The 20,305-nt window shown below is 44.5% G+C and overlaps 1 protein-coding gene across 4 annotated transcripts; it reads left to right on the forward strand.

Annotated features, from left to right (window-relative positions):
• Positions 1–1,603: 1,603 nt before the first annotated feature.
• LOC142661491 (uncharacterized) lies at positions 1,604–19,260 on the forward strand. Of its 4 annotated transcripts, XM_075838896.1 has the most exons (7): positions 1,617–1,703; positions 9,207–9,312; positions 15,209–15,304; positions 15,565–15,684; positions 16,678–16,821; positions 17,616–17,759; positions 18,850–19,260. In XM_075838896.1, the coding sequence occupies exons 3-7, from the start codon at positions 15,253–15,255 to the stop codon at positions 19,032–19,034; spliced, it is 645 nt and encodes a 214-aa protein (XP_075695011.1). In that variant the 5' UTR covers positions 1,617–1,703; positions 9,207–9,312; positions 15,209–15,252; the 3' UTR covers positions 19,035–19,260. The 4 variants fall into 4 exon arrangements, with proteins under 4 accessions (XP_075695010.1, XP_075695013.1, XP_075695012.1 ...); XM_075838895.1 differs by lacking the exon at positions 9,207–9,312 and having other exon boundaries at positions 1,604–1,703; XM_075838898.1 differs by lacking the exon at positions 9,207–9,312 and having other exon boundaries at positions 1,604–1,703; positions 17,616–17,743; positions 18,850–19,024.
• The last annotated feature ends 1,045 nt before the right edge of the window (positions 19,261–20,305 follow it).

Consider the following 20,305-nt stretch of genomic DNA (forward strand, 5'->3'; position numbering starts at 1 on the left):
GTTATTTGTACACTGTATGGAACTGTTATTTGTACACTGTATGGCACTATTTGTACACTATGGCACTGTTATGTGTACACTGTATGGCACTGTTATTTGTACATAGTGGCAGTTATTTGTACACTGTATTGCACTGTTATTTGTGCACTGTATGGCACTGTTATTTGTACACTACTGAACTGTTATTTGTACACTGTATGGCACTGTTATTTGTACACTGTATGGCACTATTTGTACACTATGGCACTGTTATGTGTACACTGTATGGCACTGTTATTTGTACATAGTGGCAGTTATTTGTACACTGTATTGCACTGTTATTTGTACACTGTATGGCACTGTTATTTGTACTCTGTATGGCACTATTTGTACACTGTATGGCACTGTTATTTGTACACTATGGCACTGTTATGTGTACACTGTATGGCACTGTTATTTGTACACTATTGCACTGTTATTTGTACACTGTATGGCACTGTTATTTGTACATTGTGGCACTGGTATTTGTACATAAAAAAGATATCCAAAGACCACACCAAAGGTTCAAGAAAATACTAAACCGGTGCCATTCCAGTTTTGATTGTTAAAAGAAAAGAAAAAGAGAAAAATAAGTCCTGGGACATATCCAGCACACAATAGGGTAACAAGAAAAAATCATATACAAGTTTTTTTTAATAATACAAAGAAAATACCATTTCCCAAAGAGGCTAGTGCCTAATAAGTTTAAATACACTTTTTTTTTTTTTTTAAATATGCAAATTTCTTTTTATTTAGTTGAAGAAAGAGGACCCATACCCTTTCTAAATGGGATCTCACTAGACGTGGTCTAGGATCTGGAGTGTCTTTGAGGTGATTACATTGCACACTCTTATGATACGAGAATGATTAACTTCCCCGGAGAGTCCGGCAGCTGCCATCCATGTGTTTATCTACGGCACAGTGAAAACAGTAGACCTGAGGCATGGCTCATTGAAAACAACAACATAAGCCATTTTTATTTTTTTTTTCATTATTTTAGCTTTTATTCAACGTAAAGAATTATTAGACTTTGATCTGTGTAGGTGGATAAATTAGCCCGAGGAAAGCCTAATAGTTTTACTCCAGGTCTTGTTTATTTTAAAATTTGAAAGTTACTTAAAGGGGTTGTCCAATTTGGTAATTTACGTCTTGCTTTCAAGAGTCCATTGCGCAGGGTGTCCCACTGCAGTAACCCTTAGGAAACAGCTGTAATATGTGGAGAAACTCTGTAGCAAGTGTTCAATTTTCCTGCAGTGCCACCACAGGAGAAATAAAGTATTACACCGTTCTCATTTAAATCAATAGGTTGTCTTTTTAATGAATAGACTTCCCAGGTCCTCCAAAGAGGCAGACACTCTTTATAGTTTTTCTCTGCTCAGTCTAATTGATGAGGGTGCTAGCATGGCCGGCCTTAGCTATGTGCGACATGTGCGGTCGCACAGGGCGCCGGCCGCCATGCTGTAAGGGGGGCGCCAGTGGCTACGAGCAGAAGAGAGGAGAAATGTTCCTCCCTCTGCACTGCTGCGTGAAGTGAGCGCTGATTGGAGGAGCAGCAGATGCTTCTGTCTGCTCCACCAATCAGCACAGCCTGTACTGCAGTGTCACAGACACTCAGCACCTCACGCAGCTCCTTCCTGCTGTGCTGCTGCCACAGAGAAGACTCCTCCACGGAGCTCCAGAGTTAGGTAAGAAGAGCAGCAGCTTTAGCTTAATCTATGTCTATTTATGTGCTGTGTGAGGGAGGGGGAGAGAGGGGGCTTTATGTGATGTGTAACAGGATGTTTTTTTTTTTTTTAAAGATCGATTTTGTGGGGGAGGGGAGACTAGGTTATAGGTGATTTGAGTGTATTTTTTACAGATCGATTTTGTGGGGGAGGGGACATTGCCCTAAATGCTATAGGAGTGTGGGGGGATTCTTTATAAATGTATTTTGTGGGGGAGGGGACATTGCCCTAAATGCTATAGGAGTGTGGGGGATTCTTTATAAATGTATTTTGTGGGGAGGGGGACTTCTGTATAGTTTATTTTGTGGTGTAGGAGCTTATTATGAATCATGGGGAGGGGAACGTAGCGTTCTGTATGGGGAGAAAGGATTCTTTAGGGTACGGCCACACGGAGCGCCCTCACACTGTCGCAACGCGGCCAACAACCGCGCTGGCACTATGTAGGAGCGGCTGTCAAATACCTCGTTAAGGGGTATTCCGGTTACATTCGCATGCACACTACCACTCCATTCATTCTCTATGGGAGCGCCGGAGATAGCTGAGTGCAGTGTTCTGCTTCTTCCGGCGCTCCCATAGAGAATGAATAGGAGGTAAGTTGTTGTAATTTGCAAAATCGTTCGGCCATAAAGGGTGTATTAATTCATAGCCGCACGTTAACGCAGGTAAACCGTCCCTTTATCTGCAAAATCGTGCGGCCATGAATTAATACACCCTTTATGGCTGCACGATTTTGCAAATTACAACAGCTTACACCCTATCCATTCTCTATGGGAGCGCCGGAAAAAGCAGAACACTGCACTCGGCTGTCTCAGGCGCTCTCATAGAGAATGAATGGAGCGGCAGTGCGCATGCGAATGTAACCGGAATACGTGCGGCCACTAACAGGCTGTTTGACAGCCGCACTGAACATTGTGCCGGCGTGGTTGTTAGCTGCGTTGCGACCGTGTCAGGGCCGCTCTGTGTGGCCTTACTCTTAGGCTGGATTCACACGAGCGTGTGCCTTTTGCGCATGCAAAAAACACGGCGTTTTGCCTGCGCAAAATGCATTTAACAGCTCCGTGTGGCAGCAGCGTATGATGCGCGGCTGTGTGCTTTTCGCGCAGCCGCCATCATTATGACACTCCATTTGGATGTTTGTAGCACGTGGTGCTTTTCTGTTTTCATTCATCCTTTTCACAGCTGGTGCGGGAATCACGCTGTTCGCACGTTAGTGCTTCCGTGCGGCATGCATGGTTTTCACGCACCCATTGACTTCAATGGGTGCGTGATGCGCAAAAAACGCTCAAAGAACGGACATGTCGTGACTTTTACGCAGCGGACCAACGCAGCATAAAAATCACGCACATGTCTGCACGGCACCGTAGACTAATATAGGTCCGTGTGACGCGCATGAAAATCACGCGCATTGCACGGACATAATTCCCGTTTGTCTAAATAAGCCCTTAGAGATAATATTTGTGGGGGAGAGCAACTTGATTATAAGGGTAGGAACACACAGGGCGGATACGTAAAACCACACAGTGTATACATCCTGAGAACCGCAGGGAATTTCACCTGAAAAACGGCACCAAATTTTGGTGCAGTTTTTTGGGCGGAAAAACTGCAGAAATAAATTTAAAAAAAAGCTAATACTCCCGGCCATAGTCCCTCTCTCTCTCTGAGCGTAGCCCGGCCTCCTGCGATGACGCTGTAGTCCATGTGACCGCTGCAGCCTTTGATTGGCCTTTGATTGGCTGCAGCTGTCACATGGGATGAATCGTCATCCCTGGAGGCCGTGCTACGCTCAGAACAGAATATGCATCGCCATGACTACGGCCGGGTGTATTACCTTTTTTTTTCTCATTAGAGATTAACGATAAGCAAAGTTTTTATCATTGATCTTCTCCTTTGTTAACACTGACCAAATATCATTATAATTGGTCAGAAACTGGCGAATCATGATGATAATTGGATAAAGTAAATAGGCCTGTAATGGGGGTATATTCAGGCTTTAGTGCCTAGGGCAGCGTGAGTTGTAAATACGGCCCTGCTAAAGACGCAGATACTATTCAACACTATAGCAGAGCAGGGAGGTATCTCACTGCTCTGTGATCTACTAGGCTGGTGGTTCCCAACATGAGGTTCCCATGTGAATCCTCCAGGGGTGCCGCGACACTCCTCTGGACAACTGCCATGGATGTGCTTTCTCTCCTCCTCCTCATAGCACAAAGTGGATGTGAGGAGGAGGAGGAGGTTTTTTTGCAGAACCCCTGTAGATAGCACCCCCGACTAAATGGACAGAGACGTCAGGGGCTTCTCCTGGAGTGGAATCCCCGGTCACAGCGTCGGCAACGCTGAGTACAGGGATTCCGCTTCAGGAGTTAGTTGCCCGATGTCACTGTTCATATATGGACATCAAGCACTCCGTCAAGGAGCGGAATCCCCAGCCACAGGGAGCTACAGTGGCGCTATCTACAGGAAGGGAGTGCTACCTACAAGGGTGTGTGTGGCACTACCTACAAGGGGGCTGTGCGGCACTACAAGGGATCTGTGTGGCACTACCTACAAGGGGGCTGTGCGGCAAGGGGGGGATTTGTGGCACTACTTACTAGGGATGCACACTGCATCGAAACTTCGATACTGTGCATCCCCATATGGTTCGAGCCACACCGGTAAGTATAGTAATACATGATGAATGAGAGCGGGGCTGCGGCTGTTTAATACAGCCATTGCCCCGCTCCTGAGTCCTGACAAGAGTGCGCCGCGAGGATGATGCGATGCGGCCAGCGCTGCACTAATGAGCGGCGGCACTGAAAACAGAACATGGCGGCCGCACTGCAAAACACCCCCATGTTCTGTCTTTGGTGTCTGCGCCGCCGCTCATTAGTGCAGCGCCGGCCGCATCACCTCATGCTGACCGCGCACGCACTTCTGTCAGGAGCGGGGCAATGACTATTACACAGCCACAGCCCCGCTCTATAACGGCGGAGATCAGAGAAACCGCTCATCTCCGCCGCTATTCTCCTGAATGCTGCGATCAAAACTGACTGCAGCATTCAGGGGAAAGTGAGGAGGGGGATGCCCCTTGGATTGCCCTGTGACGCGATTGAGGGCCATACCATATATGGGCAGACAGCCCAGGGTCTATTGAAGGACCCCAGGGCTGTCTTACCATATTTCCTGTTGTTAGGGCATACTTAGGTATGTCCTAACAACTGCCTGTGTACTATACATACACCGGCTAATGTACTGGCATATATCTGATATATGCCAGTATATTAAAGTTTAAAAATAAAGTAAAAACATAAAGTAATGTTAAATTTAAAAAAATACACCTTCACCTTTTTTTTACAATAAACCTTAAAATAAGTCTCAATACATAAAATATATACACATTCTGTATTGGCGCGGCCGTAATAACCTGCACAACAATTTTTTTGCGTCATTTATGATGTGTACGCTGTAAAAAAAACAAAAAAAAACTGCTTTCACTTATTAATGTGAGGCACGAGGTGTGATGAATTTAACCTCCATGTGCCTCACATTAATAGTAATTAACTCCATGATGTACCTCACACATTAACCCATTATGACTGACAAACATGATGGGGTTAATTACTATTAATGTGAAGCAAATGGAGGTTAAATTCATCATCACACCACGCGCCTCACATTAGAAAATGGAAGAACTTTTTTTTATTACTGTTGGCAAAGTATCATTTTGGTATCGAAATTGCAATACTACACAAAGTATCGGTATCGAAGTCCAAATTCAGGTGTCGTGACATCCCTAATACCTACAAAGGGGCTGTGTGGCATGACCTACAGGGGGCATCTGTGAGTGGGGGGCTGATGGTCATTTTACTGTGAGTGGGGGGCTGATGGTAGTTTTACTGTGAGTGGGGGGCTGATGGTCATTTTACTGTGAGTGGGGGCTGATGGTAGTTTTACTGTGAGTGGGGGGCTGATGGTCATTTTAGGGCATGACCACACGTGGCGGATTTCCTCCGCAACTGTCCGCATCAATGCCGCACAGAATCTGCATTGCAGATTCTGCTGCGGATCTGCACAAAATGTGCAGTACATTGATGCGGACTAGCTGCTGCGGACTGCGGTAAAAGTGCTTCCCTTCTCCCTATCAGTGCAGGATAGAGAGAAGGGACAGCACTTTCCCTTGTGAAAGTCAAAGAAATTCATAGTTACCGCCCGTTGTCTTGGTGACGCGTCCCTCCTTCGGCATCCAGCCCGACCTCCCTGGATGACGCGGCAGTCCATGTGACCGCTGCAGCCTGTTATTAGCCTGTGATTGGCTGCAGCCGTCACTTAGACTGAAACGTCATCCTGGGAGGCCGGACTGGAGACAGAAGCAGGGAGTTCTCGGTAAGTATGAACTTCATTTTTTTTTACAGATACATGTATATTGAGATCGGTAGTCACTGTCCCGGGTGCAGAAACAGTTACTGCCGATCGCTTAACTCTTTCAGCACCCTGGACAGTGACTATTTACTGACGTCTCCTAGCAACGCTCCCGTCATTACGGGAGCCCCATTGACTTCCTCAGTCTGGCTGTAGACCTAGAAATACATAGGTCCAGCCAGAATGAAGAAATGTCAAGTTAAAAAAGCAAGACGCATCCGCAGCACACATAACATGTGCATGACAGCTGCGGACTTCATTGCGGAAATTAGAATCTCCATTGAAGTCAATGGAGAAATTCCGCCATGAGTCCGCCACTGCTCCGCAACAGACAGAGCATGCTGCGGACACCAAATTCCGCTCCGCAGCCTATGCTCCGCAGCGGAATTTTACGCCTCGTCTAAACGAACACTGCTAAATTAAAGTGTAAGTCAATGGACAAACGGCTCCGCTGCGGATTAACGCTGCGGAGTGTCCGCAGCGGAATTTAAGTGAAATTCCGCCACGTGTGAACCCAGCCTTACTGTGAGTGGGGGCTGATGGTAGTTTTACTGTGAGTGGGGGGCTGATGGTAGTTTTACTGTGAGTGGGGGCTGATGGTAGTTTTACTGTGAGTGGGGGGCTGATGGTAGTTTTACTGTGAGTGGGGGCTGATGGTAGTTTTACTGTGAGTGTGGGGCTGATGGTAGTTTTACTGTGAGTGGCGGGCTGATGGTCATTTTAGGGTATGTTCACACGGCAGCCTCCGTTACAGATGAAATTACGGAGCTGTTTTCAGGAGAAAATGGCTACGGAATTTCAGCCGTAATGGCATGTGCAGGCGCTTTTCGCTGCGTCCATTACGGACGTAACTGGAGCTGTTTTTCTATGGAGTCAAGGGAAAACTGCTCCAATTACGTCTCAAGAAGTGACAGGCTTTTCTTTGACGCGGGCGCAAAAATGACCGTCGGCACAGAATATCGTAAGACCCATTCAAATGAATGGGCAGATCTTTGCCAACGCTTTTGAGCCGCATTTTCGGACGTAATTCGGGGCTAAAACGCCCGAATTACGTCCGTAAATAGTGTGTGTGAACCCAGCCTTACTGTGAGTGGGGGGCTGATGGTTATTTCACTGTGAGTGGGGGGCTGATGGTTATTTCACTGTGAGTGGGGGGCTGATGGTCATTTTACTGTGAGTGGTGGGGGGGGGGGGCTGATGGTCTTCAAGTGGTTTCCACCTCTGACCTCCAATTGAAATTAATAGTAGGAAGAAAATAGCTGTGGTGCTCGTTTGGAGATTTTTTTGCTGCGTCTTTTGCATTCGCTTCAACAGCTTTAAAAAAAACGCAAAAAAAACCCCATCAAATAACGCTGTCAATTCAAAAGCAGATTTTTTCTGCCTTCCAAAAAATGCTGTGTGAACATACCCTAAGAATGTAGTGCTTATTTTTAGCTATTTTCTGTCTTTCTCTAAACAATTTTTGGTAGGGGGGCCCTGAGGAATTTTTTTTTTCCAGGGGTGGCTCAAGTCCGAAAAGGTTGGGAAACTCTGTAGCAGGCTACAGAGGCGCCTGCAGCCTATGAGGCGCAGGGACAGGATCCCTGCGCAGTCGGCGTGATGACATCTCTGGATCAAGCCGGCCTACGCAAGGATCCTGTCAGGTGGAGGTGGGGGGCAGTATGGCACTGTCTACAAGGGGGAGGTTGGGGCTGTATGTCACTTTCTACAAAGGGGCGGTGGGGGGCACTGTGTACAAGAGGGAGGTGGGGCTGTATGACACTACAAGGGGCAGATGGGGGGCTGTATGGCACTACAAGGGGCAGATGGGGGGCTGTATGGCACTACAAGGGGCAGATGGGGGCTGTATGACACTACAAGGGGCAGATGGGGGCTGTATGGCACTGTCTACAAGGAGGAGGTGGGGGATTATGGCACTGTCTACAGGGAAGCTGTACGGCACAATCTACAGGGGGAACTTTCTACTAGGGTGGCTGTGGGGGCATTATACTCTGTGGAGGACATCATACTGTGTAGGGGCACTACAGGGGGCAATATAATGTGTGTGGCACTTAGGGGGCATAACACTGTGTGGGCACAATTAGAGGACTAAATACTGTGTCCTTGAAGGTGTAATAATATATTACATTATTAAATATTATTATTATTCTGTGTGTGGGGCACTAAAGGGGCATTACACTGTGGGGGCACTATATAGGGCATTATACTGTGGGGAGGAATTATGCTTTTTTATGGGGCATTTTTTATAATGGCGTGGGGCGCCGAAAGATAATTTCGCACGGGGCGCCATCTACCCTAAGGCCGGCCCTGGGTGCTAGATGGGGAAAGCTCCCCCTCTATTAACTCAGAGTACCCTAGCAGTGTATTTAAAATGTATCATACAAGACAATTTTATATTGAGACAACCACAATTTCAACACAACCTATGTCACCTAGCTTTCTCATACACCTGAATATCAAATTTGACTTGTTATGCTATGATATTGGATTGGGGACTGTATAACTGCCTAACTAGACAGATATGTCATTCTGGATTAGGTGACTACCACTGTGGCGGCCATATTGATTGTCACCAGTAACATATAACTAATAAACGGAAAAATAGAATTTTTAACAACATACCATTCAGCGGGTGAATTATTATTATGGAATGATTGAATGGCACCTACCAAAATGCAACAGAAACCTAACAAGAAATGTCCTTGAATAAGAAAGTCATGTGACCGTATTTAATTGAAGGGGTTGTCCACTTTGTACACTTCCTACTTGTAAGAGAAATCCCTTGATAATGAACTCATCACAAACTCTCCTCCAGCTCGCAACTCAGCGATCAGATGTAATCTGTGGGGAAACCTGGCAGGAAGTGTTACATTTCCCTGCAGCACCACCACAGGGGAACTTAAGTATTACAAAGTGTACGTTCATATCAATGGGTTGTCTGCATATTGATGAGGATCCAGACTATACTCTAATTTCCTAATAGGGTACATAAAAATGTGTATTCTAAACAAGACAACTCCTTTAATATTTTTAAGCTGAACTCACATTTTGTCGTTATCATGTATACAGAACCGCAGACATCTTCCGGCGAAGAACAGGAGAGGTTGACTCCTAAACAGAAAGGTTGTCCTTCGACAAATCCCTCATAGGTCGATGTGGGGATCAATTCGACGGGGTAGGATTCTCGGGAAGCTTTTTTTAAAATCCAAATACAGGACATGCATTGAAGGCAAGAAGCTGTAAGAGGAATATAATACTATGAAACATTGCGGAAAGACATCAGGGAAGATATAGCTAATGAAGGAGCCTCACGTGCTTGTAATACGGCTCCTGGATCTCCATTCTACCATTGAATAAAGTCCTCCGGGGATCTAAGTACGGTTTAGTAGAACCATAGGGCGTCCGGTTGATGTGGCAATATTACAACCATGTCAAACCAGTCTAGGTCTTAACCCCTTAGTGGACAGCCTATTTTAGGGCCTGTTTACATCAGCGTTGGCTTTCCGTTCAGGGGTTCTGTCGGAGGTTTCCGTCGGGTGAACCCCTCAATGGAAAGCCAAACTAAAACCTTAGCGGAATAAATAGCGCAGTCGACTGCGCTATTGATTCCGTCGAAAAAAACAAAAACCTGCCGGAACGGTGACAAACGGAAACCATTAGTAAGGTTTCCGTCACCATTGATTTCAATAATGATGCAAACGGAAGCTGAAGTTTCCGTTTGGCTTTCCGTTGAGGGGTTCACCCGATGGAAACCTCCGACGGAACCCCTGAACGGAAAGCCAACGCTGATGTGAACAGGCCCCTAGGCCCTAATGACCTAGATATATATATATTTTTTCGTTTTTCTATAGTCGCATTCAAAGAGCTATAACGTTTTTATTTTTCCGTCGACATAGCTGTATGAGGACTTGTTTTTTGCGGGATTAGTTGTACTTTTTAATAGCACCATTTTTGGGTACATATAATTTTTCTATTAACTTTTATTAACTTTTTTTTAGAGGGAATAGAAAAAAAAACTGAAATTCCACCATTGTTCTATGCGTTTTAAATTGACGCCGTTCACTGTGCGGCGTAAATAATACATTGCCTTTATTCTATGGGTCAGTATGATTACGACGATACCACATATGTAGAGGTTTTTTGTGTTTTACGACTTTTGCAAAAACTGCATCAAAATTGTGTGTGTGATCCTGGACTAAATATATAGCATTGAATGGAGAAGGAAAAGCTCCCAGATGTGAATATGACTCAACCAGGGTAGGAGTTGTAAGGGTGGACTCATACGGTGTGGTTTTGCAAAAAAAAAATTACACAAGTTTTCCACGATTTTTCCACCGTGCGGCAAAACCGCACTGTGTGAATACACCCTTATTTGGATTTCTCAAAGCTCCGCACCTCGGTTTGTCTCGAGACACAAAACTGGAGGGACTGTATGTTGGAGATATTCACCCCTACAATCAATTCTTCTTGGGGAGGACGCCTTTGTAATTCGATGTCTGATGGACGCATCTGAAAAAGTCTATGGGTACCCTATTAAAGCACAGGACAACTTAGAGGTTGTAATACGGCCATATAAATAGGAGTCCATGAATAACGCAAAGCTATAGGGTGGCACGCAGCGTTTCTATAGGTATATGATTCATTTTGGGACCACGTTGAACATTATATCAGGGGATTGTCTAATTCCCTCGTTTGCACCTTTTAAAGAGGCTCTGTCACCAGATTTTGCAACCCCTATCTGCTATTGCAGCAGATAGGCGCTGCAATGTAGATTACAGTAACGTTTTTATTTAAAAAAAACGAGCATTTTTGGCCAAGTTATGACCATTTTTGTAGTTATGCAAATGAGGCTTGCAAAAGTACAACTGGGCGTGTTGAAAAGTAAAAGTCCAAGTGGGCGTGTATTATGTGCGTACATCGGGGCGTGTTTACTACTTTTACTAGCTGGGCGTTCTGATGAGAAGTATCATCCACTTCTCTTCAGAACGCCCAGCTTCTGGCAGTGCAGATCTGTGACGTCACTCACAGGTCCTGCATCGTGTCGGCCACATCGGCACCAGAGGCTACAGTTGATTCTGCAGCAGCATCAGCGTTTGCAGGTAAGTAGCTACATCGATTTACCTGCAAACGCCGATGCTGCTGCAGAATCATCTGTAGCCTCTGGTGCCGATGTGTCCTCGCTCGTCTGACACGATGCAGGACCTGTGAGTGACGTCACAGCGTGATCTGGCAGAAGCTGGGCGTTCTGAAGAGAAGTGGATGATACTTCTAGTCACAACGCCCAGCTAGTAAAAGTAGTAAACACGCCCCGATGTAACACACATAATACACGCCCAGTTGTACTTTTACTTTTAAACACACCCACTTGGACTTTTGCAAGCCTCATTTGCATAAATACAAAAATGGTCATAACTTGGCCAAAAATGCTCGTTTTTTAAAAATAAAAACGTTACTGTAATCTACATTGCAGCGCCTATCTGCTGCAATAGCAGATAGGGGTTGCAAAATCTGGTGACAGAGCCTCTTTAAGTTCTGTTCACACATTGCGTTTTTTGTGCCATTTATTTTGCAAACCGGACAGTAAAATATATTTCGGTCACTTTCTAAAGAAAAATTGCAGCAAGTTTGTCACGTGGGAACTTGCCCTAAGGCCGAATACAGACGAAGGTGGGGAAACTCGGACGTGAAAAACGGTCATTTTTAAAGGGGCAGCATCTGAAGAACATGGAACTCCCCATTGCTGCCTTGTGTATTGTCTACTTAAAGAGGGTCCGTAAAAGATTTATTGGAGGGAATTACTAATCATACAGTTCCCTAATATAAAGTGTAAAGTGTCCTCACTCACCTGCAGATATAAAGGCAGAGATGGCGCATACAGCGACCGAGGTCTTCATGGTGTCGGTGATACGGCCGTCGTCTGTACAGAACTGCAGACTGTGAGCAGAGATCAGGTGTTCAGTTTTTTCCCCGTACAGAAATAATGTGGTGGCAATCAGGGGAATTGCAGGAAAGGACAAGCCCGGGTTCACGAAAAAAGGATGTAAACATATACTGTGTCGTATCTATAGGTCCTTTTGCCATTCAGTTGACATTAAAAAGATGTGCAACTTTGCAAATAGTTTTGATTAAAAATTTCCTGCCGTTTTGTGTATATACTCCTATGCAGACCTATGTGTCTCCATGGTTACAGTCAATAAACAAACCCTGTGGGAAGTCTGATCCTGCAGTCATGTGTTAAGCCGGTCATAAACTTTAGATAGCTGTCAGACAAACAAAAAAAATCTGTAAAAACGCAACAAAAACACAAAGGTCTTATTCACAAAGTGCAATTTTGGCGCAGTTTTTTTATGCAATTTTTGTAGCCACAATCAGGAGTGGATCATGAAGAAAGGGAAAGTATATAGAAAAGGTTCTACTTTTTTGAGTCCACTCTTGTTGTGGCTTCAAGAACTGCACCAAAACTGCACTGTGTGAATATGAGGGTGCATTTAGAGGAGACGTTTTTGGCCGCGCAGTAAAAAACGCATGAAAAATCACGATAAAACCGGGTGCCAAATTTCCGTGGCTTGCGAAGTGGGTTTTTACAGATGAAACTGTAAAATAAATGTGCTTCTACTGAAAACAGGTGCAACTGGAAACCACATCGCAAAACCGCGCAATTTTTGGCAAAACCACGTGCGTTTTCGCTGCGTTTTTATGTTTTTTTTTTGTGCAGCCAAAAACATCTAATTTAAATGCACCCTAAGGCCTTATTCAGGTGCGGTCAAGTCGCTTTTTTACTGCGACTGCCGCAAAAACGCAGCAAATGCCACAGTTTTTGCAAAGTTGCAGCAGAACCGCCTCATGACCGCTACGTCTGAATATACCCTATCGGCGCATTTACATGAGACCTTTGTCTGCCCAAAAATCGCAGCAAAAAAAACACAAACTGCTGCGGTTTTGCAATGCGTTTCTTTGCAGTTTAAACATATTTATTTTACCGTTTCACCTGTAAAAGCCGCGGGAATTCAGCTCACGGTTTTACATTGATTTTTTTATGCTTTTTTTTACCAAAATATCTGATGTAAATGCGTCTTAAGGGTCTATTCACACATTGTGGTTGAGGTGCGTATAGAAAACCGCATGTGGTTTTCTGATGCAGTTCTAACAGCACCTCAACAGCAACGTGTGAATGGACCCTAAGGGTATGTTCACACGGCTTATTTTAGGCCATCTTTAGGGTCGTAAACGGCCGAAAAATCGGCAGCAGACGGGCCATTTTTAAAAACAGCCGCGTAAAAAAACGGCCGCGAAAAAGAAGTGCATGTCACTTGTTGGGACGTTTTTTAAGCTGTTTTTCATTGACTCTATAGAAAAACAGCTCCAAAAACGGCCGTAAAAAACGCCCCAAAAACGCGAGTTGCTAAAAAAACTTCTGAAAATCAAAAGCTGTTATCCCTTGAAAACAGCGTCGTATTCTCAGACGTTTTTGGTTAAGCGTGTGAACATAGCCTTATTCTGTACGTTGATAAAACATTTAACCCTATAGTTCATCATCACCAATGCAGCTGAATGTGGTTGATAAATTGGAGGTCACGCCCTCTCTGCGGCTCCACTTTCTTCAACCGCAGTAGATAAGGAGATTATGGGAGTCCTCTGTGCTGCTTGAGGTGAGTAGGATGTGGAGGGTTTGTTACTATGTTTCAGTAGAACGTGTGTTGTGGAAGTAAAATGTAAAGAAAAAGAGTCGTTTTTGTATTTAACCCTATGTGACTCCTCCTGTTCCTGTTCTGATCAGTACAATGGGAGAATTCCAGATTGTTGTCCCTTTTTGCCTTCTTGTTATCCCAGATCGGCAGCTTTTTGGTGGTTTGGTAGTGTGTAGTGTTTTGGCGTGTAGTTTCTCATGTTTGACAAGTATGGTGTGAATTACGAGTGTCGACGTCCCATCCTATACTGAATAGCGCTCTTTGGCCTCGTTCACGTCTGTATTCAGTGTTTCAGTTCTGCTCAGTCATTGGAGCAGAGTAACAAATACAAGTAGGACCAGATCTGTTGCATGACGGGCACCATCCGCGCTGACTGAACCGATTGACTTTCCGCCAGGCAACTGTGGTTTAATTGGACAAAACCGCACAACGTGCTGTAATATTTTGTCCAGCGTTTTGGACCGGATCTCTAATGGGGCCTCCAACGTAGATGTGAACGAAGCCTTAAGCCCTCTTCACACAGCGCAGTTTCTGAAGTCCCAGCCAGGAGTGGATCATAAAGGGAGGATAGCTATATAGGAAAGAGTCAACTTTCAAAAAAATGCCCTGTGTGAATACACCCATAGAGGCAAATACTTGGTCAACTGTGAGATACAGGGTATATTCACACATAGCAGGTGCAAAACTGCATTTTGTGCCTTATTTTTTCATTGCGGTAAAGAAATGCAACCCTACTGGAAAAAAGAAAACATAAAACCGCATGCAGTTTTTCACGTTTTTGTTTTGTTTTTTTTGCAGTGGATTTAAGCAGCACCTTAACTGCTACATGTGAATTTTCCCCTAAATTGCAGCATTACTGCAGCCTCCATGTCCTTTTGGAGCCCAAGCCTAAAGCTCGCCATAAACATGCGATTAGTCGGCTGACCATCGTTCTCAATCTAGCTGTTTGATTGCCAATGGTCGACTTATCTGCCATAATTCGAATCAGCTTGGTTAAAAAATGTTGACAATGGTCAGCTGAAACTACCTGTTTATGGTATGATCAGTGGATCACTTGCCACTTTGCGCTGGGCCTTGGGGAGCCTGTTTTGTTTTTTGTTTTTTTTAAAAAGCCTGACTCCCTGATCAGCCAGTATGTTGCTCTTGGGATAGACACTGCGAATGATCCCACGGATGATCGATCGATCGGCCACGTTCTGGATGATCAAAAGTCAGTGAATGGCCAGCGTTAGGTGTGAAGGTCTGTGGTCGCATCTGACTCCTTGGCCACTATCCTTAGGGGTGCCCATTGGAAAGACCCAAAGAAATCTTGACAGTCGGAGTATGATTTAGTGAAATGCACTCGCTTTTCCGTGGCTCTAAGATCTTGCTATTAAACTGCAGGGAGCTGGGAACCGTCCTCTTGACCATTCCTCCTCATCCTCACAATGACCGTTCGTCTCCTCTTTGTCTTGTTTGCTTTAAGCCTGGATTCTACAGGTAAGGGTCCTGCTTCTTTATGCACTCATTTTTTGTTTTATTTTTTTGGCAGCTTCATTGTAATATTCTTGAATTGGTAATCCAGGCTCCTCCATTAAAATAGATTTTTACCAAGAAGGTGTGGGGGGGGGGATTCAATGGGATATCAATGCAAAAAGGTTCTATATATCTATGTAAGAATGGGGTTTGTATGATGCTAGACATTTCTAATCCGCAGTAAAGGGTTAAATAACCACAATTACTATTTTTTTTATATGAAGTGCTCAGCTTGGTTTGCGTACAATGCACGCACAACACGATGACCTCCTGCAATGGCAAAGCGAGGAACTGTACTGAAGATGAACTCTGCATGTCAACCATTACTCAAACTACAGCGGCTGGTAAGTGCCTCTACGTAACTGCATCCAATGTTCTCGCAGACCTAGTTACTTGAATTCAATGGGAAGTGTGCAATACTTCAGTTTCCCTGTGGGGGAGCTGCAGGGGAACTGAGCACTTACTGCCAGACAGATTACAGCTGATTGCTGAGGGACCTAGTAGGGACACCTGTGATTAGCATCTGGTCAGTGGACCCTTAACAAAAAGGTAATGGTACAGCTCCTTTAGGGTAGGAACACACACAGAGTAAACACTGCGGATTTCCTGAAATTGATTAATTGCAGAAAATCTGCAGCATATTACAGTAGCAGCAGAGTGGCTGAATTTCAATAAATCTCGTCCCCACACTGCGGAAAATATCCGCCGAAAAAACTTCACACAAATTGACCTGCAGTGCGGTTACTTCAACCGCAGCATGACCATTAGTTCTGCGGATACGCAACTCTTCTGTTGCAGGTTTTCCTCATTGAATTCAATGGGGTGCTTAAAACCGCAACAAAGCAGTGTCTGTTGCGATATTTGCAGCGGAATCACAGCGATGTGCTGCAAAAATCACAAGCAAGAAAAAAATAGGTTATACTTACCCAGAGTTCCCTGCTTCTTCTCCAGCCCATCCTCCCTGGATGATGATGCAGGCCATGTGACTGCTGCAGCCAATCACATGCTGCAGTGTCACATGGCCTGCAACATCATCGTAGGGGGCCGGACTAGACTACATGCCGAGAAGAGGGAGGGGGTAAGTATGAGCAGTTTTTTTCCGGCGCCGCTTCGCAGCAGAAATTCCGCCGGAAAAACACATCACAATGTGGTGCCACTTTCCGGACGGCGTTCCCTGTGGTGTTCAGGGCGGATATACACTGCGCAGCCTGTGTATCTGCACTGAATACGTTGTGTGTGTTCCTACCTTTAAGGTCAGGATCACACATTGGCAAAGGCGTAATTGAGTGTTTTTACTTTTGTTAATGGATGTAATTTATTTTTTTCTTTTTCTTTAGATGAACAGAAAACTTTTACGTTTGAGAGAGACTGTGGAGATGCTGATCGATGTAACTCCACGGGCAGCATGACCAGCTTACTGTCCACTGAAACGCGTATTACCTGCTGTGATACGGACTCCTGCACCCCGCAAAAACCGACCTGTGAGTACCGGAATCTCGAACCTCATGGGAAATAAATCTGGTCTCTATTGATATTCTACTCGTGCGTTCTGGCACATGTTCACACGTCTCGAACTTGTTCCTGTTCATCCACTGAGACTCCCTTTAATCTGAAATAAAACATGGTGCTTAAAACTGACTTCTTCACGGTGCAGACCCCAGCCATGAATACGTTTATCACACCAGCCCATTTTTAAAGGGGCGGCTTCCAAATGCGTTGATGCCACAACAGGGACTGCAAAATGCCCCTCATCACACAGACTTGCCAACTTTCTATGCAAATTACATAATAGTGATAGTATTCCAGTCCTCCTCCTGGTGTTTTAGTGGTTAATACCGAATACCTCTGGTGGTCTAAGATGAAGCAGTTAATAAGGGGGTATTAGATTTTTTTCTTAAACTATACAGAGCTCCAAATCCCCTGGTTACCTATACTCATCCAGAGTATGACATGATAAAATTCTGTCTTCCTGCTACTGCCACTAGGGGGAGCTCATTGCATTGGGATTTTTACAGCTAATAAACTTTAGAATTCATAAGCAGTGAGCTCTCCCTATTGGCATCAATATTTTTAATACCTAATTGCTCAGAGGGGGGTTTTCCAGGCACTAGGAAACCTGCTCATGGGTAGACAAACTCACTGACATGAATCCAGCCAAAACTCCATCGCAAGAAATACACCGGGACCGCTCATCTTCCGGATCTTCCGCATTTGTGTGCTTTGCCCATGTCACAGATGAAAAAACTGCAATAAGTAACACTTTCTCTACTTTCAGTAACTGAGGGGAAAAAGTTAGAAAACAAGATCCAATGTCCCGTCTGCGTTGTCCATGGTAAAAGAAAATGTCCTTCCTCAAGTTTAAGAAACTGTACTGGAGATGAGACGTACTGTGCAGTTTACGAGGTAAAGAGTGGCACAGGTAAGTGTCTGCAAATGATAAATGCTGCTCAAAGCTGGTCATAAGGGAAAAAAAGTCAGATCGCTATGTCAAACCAATTGGATGAGTGTCCCGACCACCGTACTCTTCAGGTCTATGATGAGGGCATATACAGTAATTTACTTTAACTCCCTTGAGAGCTCTGCCAAATGCACTATGTCTTCTATTGAAGATAATATCCACCTTTTTTTGGACCCAATTTCATAATCTGTCTGTATAGTGGAGCTCTGTTTATCTATTTGATCGATTTTATATAATTCTGTCTGCCTGCAGACACCACTAGGGGAGCTAGCTGCATATGCATTTATGAAACTAGTATTGAACTCTATGGGAGCTGTATAAATCTGTATGCTGTGAGCTCACCCTAAAGGCAGCTCCTTGTAACTGCTTTATCAATGCAAGCAAGGGAAGGAGTTCAATCCCAGCATAGGGCACACCACTGCTATAGGGCCAATCTCTAGGTACGCAGTTGGCCTATGGTTGGCTTTTACCTAGAGTGACCATTTCCCGATTTGTGTGCGGGGCTCAACTGACATCTATACATTTAGACATCCGCTGTTTAGTCTGACAACATGATGGGGCTAAACTGCGGTCTGTTTCCAAGGGCAACCAGATTTTGAGTGATTTACTTTAAATAATTACTATAAAGCAAAGAGCTTGTACAGGACAAACATGGCTTCCATAAACAACTCCACACCAGTCCATGGACTATGTTGCAATACCCTATATAACCTGTGGACAAGTGTGGCACTGTTTGGCAGGAAGCAGCCATGTTTTCTAATCCTAGACAACCCATTTAAGTCTTGACATGTAAATGTGTAGACGAGAATGTGTTTTTAAAGGGGCATTTCCACTAAGAATATTTATCACCTACACACAGGATAGGTGTTAAATGTATGTTCGCTGGTGGTCAATCACTGGGACCCCCACCGATCACTACAATGGGCTCCTGGCCAGCGATCATATGTTTGTCACTTATCTTGTGTGTAAGTCATAAATATTCTTAGTGGGTAAACCCTTTTAATGGAAAAATTCAGTTTTTTTTGTAACTCCCTTCCGTAATATCTTTCAGGAAGTACCACCATTATGGGCTGCGCTAGCGAGTCATTCTGCCATACGGCTCAAAGTCCAAAACCCGTCAATGGAACGATCACGCAGGTGATGGCAAGATGTGTCCGAAGTGGGAGCAGCGTTTTGAAGCCCCGAGTCCTCCATTTTCTCCCTGTTCTTCTGGTAGCGTTGGTTCATGTTGTCTGATTTATATACAAAAATTTAGGATTTTTTTAATTCTTTGGGCAAGCCGGTTGTAGGAAGACAATGGCGGTTTTGTAAAAATAATATGGCTATAGCGGAAGACTGTGATGAAGTACCATAGTTTTTGTATTTTCTTAGGTATTTATACATGTATGTTAATATATTTACTGAATGTTTTTGAATATCTTGTCAATGTGTCGCAATTTAATAAATAAATTTTAAGGTATTATGTGGGATCTAAATAGAGAAAATTGGTCTGGTGATGTGTCCAAAAAATAGTTCATGGGTGCTGAGGTGGTGTTTTGAGATCACCCCCCCATAAATATTTTTTTTTTACTTGGGCCAGGTACACTCTCCGTTTTAATTCAGTTTGTGTGAAGGAAGTCTGTAGCTCGTCATGTTCACCCAGCCTGACCTGTAACATTACAATTTGGGGAAAAAAATTATACATAGTACGTAATCTGAAGTCATGACCCAGGGATTCAAAGAGAAAAATTTGTCATGCTCCACCCATCCAGGCCCTGCACTAAGAATAACATTAGTTTTGAATGGAGAGTTCCTTAGGAAAAAATCCTAACTAAAGGAGATTTAACAAACTAAATTAAATAGTGGGAGGCGCTAAGATCTCCTCTTGCGGTTGCTCCCTTCATAAGCCCCACCCCTTTACGGACACGGCAAATACACAATTTTTCCTTGTATTGCATCGGGATTTGCTTTATAAACACCAGTGACTATAAGGAGTCCTAGTAATAAGTGACAGTGCTTGTGTTCTTTACATAAACGAGCGTTGACTTTTAGTTGCTTTTATCTATAGGGCTGGGACACTTAAAGCCTTAATCCTGTAAAGTGCGGCCCTGCGGTAGCGGTGATATAAGGGCCAATGCTGGTGCCCTGGAAAAGATAGTACAGTACCAGGAAATTTGTGGCAGCTGAACTTTCCTATGCCGGTGTTGATGGTGCGCACAGCCACAGCAGAACACCATTTAATTTTTTTTAAATGTGAGGCAGTCCCTTTCATATGACTAGTGATGGATGGCTTACACTTATCATGGACAGAGCTGATGGCGTGCCTGCCTTATGTAGGGGTTGGTCCAGCAAATTCAGGCCTCTTATGGCTACACTGTACTAGCTGCACACTAGTACCTGTGGCGAGGCTCTTACAAGTCACCCACCAGTGCTCTTAGGAGGCTTCTGCATGTCACCCGCCACACTGCACATGGGGGGGCATCCAGCCCACCAAAGCTCTTAGGGGGAGGCTCTGGCCCGTCACCCGC

Source organism: Rhinoderma darwinii, chromosome 10 (assembly GCF_050947455.1).
Source record: "Rhinoderma darwinii isolate aRhiDar2 chromosome 10, aRhiDar2.hap1, whole genome shotgun sequence".
In the NCBI taxonomy this organism is placed as follows: domain Eukaryota; kingdom Metazoa; phylum Chordata; class Amphibia; order Anura; family Rhinodermatidae; genus Rhinoderma; species Rhinoderma darwinii.

Excerpts from the sequence above, each read along its gene's own strand:
- LOC142661491 (XM_075838895.1), top strand. The coding sequence starts at position 15,253 with ATGACCGTTCGTCTCCTCTTTGTCTTGTTTGCTTTAAGCCTGGATTCT. Across the intron at positions 15,305-15,564 it reads TTTAAGCCTGGATTCTACAG|TGCTCAGCTTGGTTTGCGTA; the intron begins GTAAGGGTCCTG and ends TTTTATATGAAG. Across the intron at positions 15,685-16,677 it reads TACTCAAACTACAGCGGCTG|ATGAACAGAAAACTTTTACG; the intron begins GTAAGTGCCTCT and ends CTTTTTCTTTAG.